Source organism: Portunus trituberculatus, chromosome 40 (genome assembly GCF_017591435.1).
Source record: "Portunus trituberculatus isolate SZX2019 chromosome 40, ASM1759143v1, whole genome shotgun sequence".
NCBI classification, from domain to species: domain Eukaryota; kingdom Metazoa; phylum Arthropoda; class Malacostraca; order Decapoda; family Portunidae; genus Portunus; species Portunus trituberculatus.
Genome location: NC_059294.1, coordinates 15,986,064 through 15,993,563, shown reverse-complemented (window position 1 = coordinate 15,993,563; position 7,500 = coordinate 15,986,064). Strand labels below are relative to the sequence as shown.

The following is a 7,500-nucleotide window of genomic DNA, read 5'->3' as shown; positions in this document are numbered from 1 at the left end:
GTTAACTCTTGCGTTAGAGAGGTGGACAGAATAGGGATGAGAGGAAGAAGAAAGCCTTGTGCAGCGAGGCCTCAGGAGGAGGGGAGGCATGCAGTTAATAATATCAGTTAGCATGAAAATAGTGATAAAAGATAGAAAAAGATGCAACATTTTGGCGGTGAGAAAGAGGTACATCATGCAATGATGGTATGATGCCCTTATACAGAGGTACCGTTAGAGGGGAAAGAAAAACTGGTAGAGACGCTTCAGAACACCTAACTTCACAGAGATGAGATGTTAAGTTTTCAGTTCAGATAATGAGTAAAGGATAGGCCGAGGATATTCAGTGTAGAAGATGGGGACAGTTCAGTGTCATTGAAAAACAGAGGGTAGTTGTCTGGAAGGTTGTGTCTAGTTGACAGATGGAGGAATTGAGTTTTTTAAGGCATTGAACACTACTAAGTTTTCTCTGTCCCAATCGGAAATCTTAGAAAGATCAGAAGTCAGGCGTTCTGTGGCGTCCCTGTGTGATCTGTTGACTTCCTGAAGGGTTGGTCGTCTCTGAAAGGACGTGGAAAGATGTAGGGTGGTATCATCAGCGTAGGAGTGGATAGGGCAAGAAGTTTGGTTAAGAAGATCATTAATGAATAATAGAAAGAGAGTGGGTGACAGGACAGAACCCTGAGGAACACCACTATTAATAGATTTAGGAGAAGAACAGTGGCCGTCTACCACAGCAGCAATAGAACGGTCGGAAAGGAAACTTGAGATAAAGTTGCAGAGAGAAGGATAGAAACCGTAGGAGGGCAGTTTTGAAATCAAAGCTTTGTGCCAGACTCTATCAAAAGCTTTTGATATGTCTAACGCAACAGCAAAAGTTTCACCGAAATCTCTAAAAGAGGATGACCAAGACTCAGTAAGGAAAGCCAGAAGATCACCAGTAGAGCGACCTTGACGGAAGCCATACTGGCGATCAGATAGAAGATTGTGAAGTGACAGATGTTTAAGAATCTTCCTATTCAGGATAGATTAAAAACTTTAGACAAGCAAGAGATTAAAGCTATAGGACGGTAGTTTGAGGGATTAGAACGGTCACCCTTTTTAGGAACAGGCTGAATGTAGGCAAACTTCCAGCAAGAAGGAAAGGTAGAAGTCGATAGACAAAGTTGAAAGAGTTTGGCCAGGCAAGGTGCAAGCACGGAAGCACAGTTTTGAGAACAATAGGAGGGACCCCATCAGGTCCATAAGCCTTCCGAGGGTTTAGGCCAGCGAGGGCATGGAAAACATCATTACGAAGAATTTTAATTGTAGACATGAAATAGTCAGAGGGAGGAGGAGAGGAGGACAAGCCCAGAATCATCCAAGGTGGAGTTGTGAGCAAAGGTTTGAGAGAAGAGTTCAGCTTTAGAGACAGAAGAGATGGCAGTGGTGCCATCAGGATGAAATAAAGGAGGAAAGATGAAGAAGTAAAGTTATTGGAGATGTTTTTGGCCAGATGCCAGAAGTCACGAGGGAGTTTGAGTTTGAAAGATTTTGACATTTTCTATTTATGAAGAGTGTTTGGCAAGTTGAAGAACAGACTTGGCATGATTCCGGGCAGAAATATAAAGTGCATGAGATTCAGGAGATGGAAGGCTCAAGTACCTTTTGTGGGCAACCTCTCTATCATGTATAGCACGAGAACAGGCTGTGTTAAACCAAGGTTTAGAAGGTTTAGGTTGAGAAAAGAATGAGGAATGTACGCCTCCATGCCAGACACTATCACCTCTGTTATGCGTTCAGCACACAGAGATGGGTCTCTGACACGGAAACAGTAATCATTCCAGGAAAATCAGCATAATACCTCCTCAGGTCCCCCAACTGGCAGAGGCAAAACGCCAGAGGCACCTCCGCTTTGGGGATCCTGAGGAGGATTGGAGAAATAGGACAAGATACAGAAATGAGATTGTGATCGGAGGAGCCCAACGGAGAAGATAGGGTAACAGCATAAGCAGAAGGATTAGAGGTAAGGAAGAGATCAAGAATGTTGGGCGTATCTCCAAGACGGTCAGGAATACGAGTAGGGTGTTGCACCAGTTGCTCTAGGTCATGGAGGATAGCAAAGTTGAAGGCTAGTTCACCAGGATGATCAGCGAAGGAGAGGAAAGCCAAAGCTGGTGGTGAACATTGAAATCTCCAAGGATGGAGATCTCTGCGAAAGGGTAGAGGGACAGAATGTGCTCCACTTTGGAAGTTAAATAGTCAAAGAATTTACTATAGTCAGAGAAGTTAGGGGAGAGATAGACAGCACAGATAAATTTAGTTAGAGAGTGACTATTGAGTCAAAGCCAGATGGTGGAAAACTCGGAAGATTCAAGAGCATGGGCACGAGCAAGTTAAGTCGTTGCACATAGACGCAACATCCAGCTTTGGAACGAAAATGAGGATAGAGAAAGTAGGATGGAACAGAGAAGGGGCTACTGTCAGTTGCCTCAGACAGCTGTGTTTCGGTGAGGAAAAGAAGATGAGGTTTAGTAGAGGAGAGGTGGTGTTCTACAGATTGAAAATTAAATCTAAGACCGCGAATGTTGCAGAAGTTAATGAAGAAAAAGTTGAAGGAGGTGTCAAGACATTTCAGGTTGCTACCGAGAGAGCAGTCTGACCTGGGGACATTTCTGGTCCCCTCCCCAGAAGGGGACTCCGAGGCTGGATTTGGAGTCGCCATATTTGAATTTTAAGGGAAGGGAGTGTATGTAGTCTTATATGAAGAAGTAGAATTGTCTTTAGAGGGCAGGCTGTGACTGCCCCTTTGAATTGTGAGACACAAAGGGAAACGTTCAGCAAAATTACAACTAGCTTTAATGAAAAATTCACAGCACCCCCTGAACTCGTGCTATTAAATCTTGCTGGGAGTAAATTATCGTTTCGGTAGGTGTCTACTACCTCCTCTATATATATATATATATATATATATATATATATATATATATATATATATATATATGTGTGTGTGTGTGTGTGTGTGTGTGTGTGTGTGTGTGTGTGTGTGTGTGTGTATATATATATATATATATATATATATATATATATATATATATATATATATATATATATATATATGTGTGTGTGTGTGTGTGTGTGTGTGTGTGTGTGTGTGTGTGTGTGTGTGTGTGTGTGTGTGTGTGTGTGTGTGTGTGTGTGTGTGTGTATACATATATATATATATATATATATATATATATATATATATATATATATATATATATATATATATATATATATATATATATATGTGTGTGTGTGTGTGTGTGTATATATATATATATATATATATATATATATATATATATATATATATATATATATATATATATATATATATATATATATATATATATATATATATATATATGTGTGTGTGTGTGTGTGTGTGTGTGTGTGTGTGTGTGTGTGCGCACGCGCACATGCTTAATGGCTCCACTGTCTTGTCCATTTAAACATTAATTTGTAGTCTCATTAATGAATTCTAATTAAGTCTATTCTCGTTAGGAGTACAACATCGCCAAGAAGGAAATGGCCGTGTTGAAACAAGAAAGAACCAAGGACGAGGATTTAAAGCTGCCCAAATTGGATCCCGTAGCACTAACAGGACTTCTCTTTGGTTTCTTCATCGGTATTTTCATTTATGTACTAATTGAAACCCTCGCTGTGCCCTTCGTTAGCGACCAGTATGCGTGGTCCGATAACCAAGCACAGGTGATAGTTGGCGTGGCCCTCATGGCTGGGGGGCTGCTCGCTTCTGCAGTCTTTCCTTTCAGTGGCTTCTTGTCACGAAAGTTTGATGAGCGAAAAGTGTTATTGTTAGGTGGGTTTATTCCCATGATTATAGGTATGCTGCTCTTCCTCCCGTATCCTGGTATGAAAATCCCTCGGCAGAACTGCACATCTTCTGTCACCTCGTCGTATACCACCTTTGAGTCATCTGCATTGCCTAATAATACCAGCTCTTTTGAGATCGATAATCTCTTATTTGAAGATCAATACGTGTCGCCATCCAATCACTTTCTCATTTATCAACGACTGTTATTAATTTCTGCCACATCAGGCGAAACTGATGAAGACTGCACCCCAGGCTGTCCCGCAGAACAGGAGTGGTGTGAGTCCGTGCCACGGCTTCCCATGGCACAGTTAGGTGTGGCTTTCTTTTTTGTCATGTTAGGTTATCCCATCGAAGTTTCTATCTCTCAAGGTCTTTTCTCAAAAATGTTGGGTCCAAAACCTCAGGGCCTGTGGATGGGAGTCCTCACTGGCATTGGTAGCTTAGGCCGTATCTTGGGTCCAATTTTTGTTTCGTACATTTACACTAACTTCGGCACTTACTGGTGCTTTGGTACGCTATCGGTATGCATGTTAGTGGCGTTCTTCGTCGAAACAGTGATATATCGGCGGCTCGTGCCCATGAAGGTACCTGTACCTAAAAAAACACAGCATGCCTACGACGGCCCAGCTGCCATAACTCAATCCAACGGGACTGAGGTTTCTAAAAGTGTCGCATTAAGTATTGATACTTAGGAGTACCAGACAGCAGAACCTGCGATTTTTCGGAACTGTTTTTTAAGATATTTCTTGTGGGAGGAAGTACATCTTCGCTCTCCAAAGTTGCTGTGCTAAGCGTTATTTTTTTTTTTTTCAACAATTTTCTACTAATAATTTGTTAATGAAAAAACACTTTTCATTACTATAAGTTAAATTATCCAGTGTACCAGTTGTCCAGTAGTGGGCTGTGCTTTAGTATTTCAGTGTGCGTATACCGTATTCATGATGTATGTGATGTGAATACAAGTATTACGTTTTACGTATCCCATTAGTCCAAAACTATTTCTAGTAACATAACTCAACACAACTCTAATATACCTGTAGTAATGTTTGTTGACTTGCAGCAGAAATTTTCTTCTAAAAATGGCAAACTGTGGCAGAAATTCGTTAGAAATCTTGATGCACTGTCATATATGCTGCATATAAAAGACATGATTAAGTAAAGCTGGTACCATTATTTAAACACGAAAGCACTTCTTATGATGAATAACAATGACTACTATGGAACTATACTTCACTTAGACAGATAGAATAACAAAAGGATCCAGAAGACTGTTTTAGTACAAGCACATGATGATGATGATGATGTCAACTGACGCTGAACAAAATGTGAAACAGTTATCATGATAGGAATGAGAGACTGATCTTTAACTTATAATATGTTATGGTGGTGATGATGATAATGGTAATGGCGATAACAAGAGGCATAGTCACATGTCCTGCAAACAAAATATCTGGAGTACTGCCACATCTACACATAAGCTGTCAAACTTCTTACAAGAAAACAACTATACAGCACATTTCTTACATAAACTGTTATACATATTTTTTTTCGTATATTCAATTAGTGCCATATTTCAGACAAGCATATGGCATATCTCCTAAACACAAAAATTGGTCCAGTCATATTTCTTACACTGCATAGGTCCCCTGACACATCATCATACTCTTGACACCTAAGACCGATCATGCATGATGCATCTAAAGTAGTTAGCTCGTTATTTGTATATATAAAAAAGAAAAACTTTATTATGGAACATTAAACCATCAAAACATCGTTTATTTTCATACGCAATTCGATGTTTGGTTTACTTCTTTAGTCGGGACAATCTACTATTCTGAGGCTTTTATGTGCAGCACATTTGGCAGTGCTTATTTAAGTGTTTGGTTTGTGCTGGCTGATAATGGCTTTAGTCTGCTGAGATAGGATTCTGCATCTTTAATAGTTCCATGAGAACATTCGAAGACAGAGTCGTTCTGGAGTGACTTTGCGAATCCAGCACATTGGATTTCCTAAATGAAACCTCAAAACTGACATGAATAGCAATACACTGAACAACTAGATGCTGGCTTGTACATAATGCGTCAAAAGAAGTTTAGTAGGAACATTGACCGCAAGGAGTAATTCGTCAAAAGAAGATGTTTGTTAGAAACACTGACTGCAAGAAGTTGAAAGAATTGCTGAATGGAACATACACCATAATCCATTTCGTCAGTGTTGTTAGGTACATTTCTGATGGCTGTTTTATCATATCAAGTACCTGACGACTGATGAGAGTGAGGAAGAGCAAGAGGACTCAAAAACAACATAACTAATGTACAAGATGTTCCCCGACCTTCGTTGTAGGGTCTACCCAAGGCGACGAACGGACTGTGGTTCTTTTACCATGTTTACCATGTCGGAATACTTCCTCTTGTGCAGATTACATTGGTGTCCTTGTATCAGAAGCAGACAACACCATACAACATGTCCTACTTACTGCAGTGCTATTTATGACAGTTTTGAGGATTTCATTTAGGAAACCCCATTGTGCTGGTTAATTTTATATGCCTGTTTCAAAAAGAAATAAAATTTTATTTAATCTTATATCCCAAGGTTTCATTAAGAGTAAGAAAGGTAATATAGTTTCATTATATATTTCATTGTATATGGAAAGTAAATAAGGTTCTTACATGCATAAGTAGTAACTATTTCCTACACACTGCACATACACAGTCATATTTGCTATACAAAAGTGTCCATCGAGCATATCTCCTATATACGGTAGGTATATGATATAAGCTGTATCAGTGATGTATGGGCGTCGAAAATATGTTACTTCTCTAAGATGTGCTAGATTTAAATATACATGTGGTCCAGAGAAGATGTGATTTAGGAAATGTACGAGTAGCGCACTCCACAACAACAACAACAACAACAAAAACAAAAACAGCAACACCAGTAGTAGCAGCAGGAGCAACAACAACAACAACAACAACAACAATAACATCAACAGTAACAATGACGACGACATAAAAAGTGATTGGTAGGTTACCTGATTAAATCTAGAGTAGAAATCACTCGTCCTCCGCTGCATCACGCACTTCACTTCATTACGTTCTCCCACCCAATACATAACAATACTCATGCAGGATGCAGTCGCTTGGCACGCTCCAGCAAGGAGGCCTGTGACTTCACACAGCTTCAGTGCGTCTTATTTTAAATGTGGCCTCTCTTCACAAATCGTCAAACGTCACCAATGTCTTGGTTATTCCTTATTTCGATGCATATTCTCTCTCTCTCTCTCTCTCTCTCTCTCTCTCTCTCTCTCTCTCTCTCTCTCTCTCTCTTCTTATAACTTGATTTTTACAAAAAATAAGGATAATTATAATAGTATATATCATATTAGCTAAAAACACATTTGAATTAACTTGCTGGTTCCGCTTGTACTTGTTAAGGTGCAAACGTCACACAACGACATCTGCAGCATCTTCCTTTCTAAACATTCCCGGTGACATTATAATCGTTTGCTTGTAAATATTTACATATCGACCTGTAAACATAGCTCGAGACTGCCAGATATCACAAGATGGGAGACTAGTATGGCATGTATACGAAAAATGTATCGGATGACAAAATTATAGGATTCATATTTTGAAATGCTTTGGACAATGACAAGAACTGCT

The 7,500-nt window shown here is 39.6% G+C and overlaps 1 protein-coding gene across 1 annotated transcript in view; it reads left to right on the top strand.

Annotated features, from left to right (window-relative positions):
• Window positions 1–6,421, top strand: part of LOC123515853 (major facilitator superfamily domain-containing protein 8-like) — a 19,896-nt gene extending 13,475 nt beyond the window's left edge. The window contains exon 9 of the mRNA XM_045274739.1: window positions 3,508–6,421. Within this exon, the coding sequence (XP_045130674.1) occupies window positions 3,508–4,530 (1,023 nt within the window). The 3' untranslated portion in view covers window positions 4,531–6,421. The remainder of the gene's footprint in view (window positions 1–3,507) is intronic.
• Window positions 6,422–7,500: the final 1,079 nt, after the last annotated feature.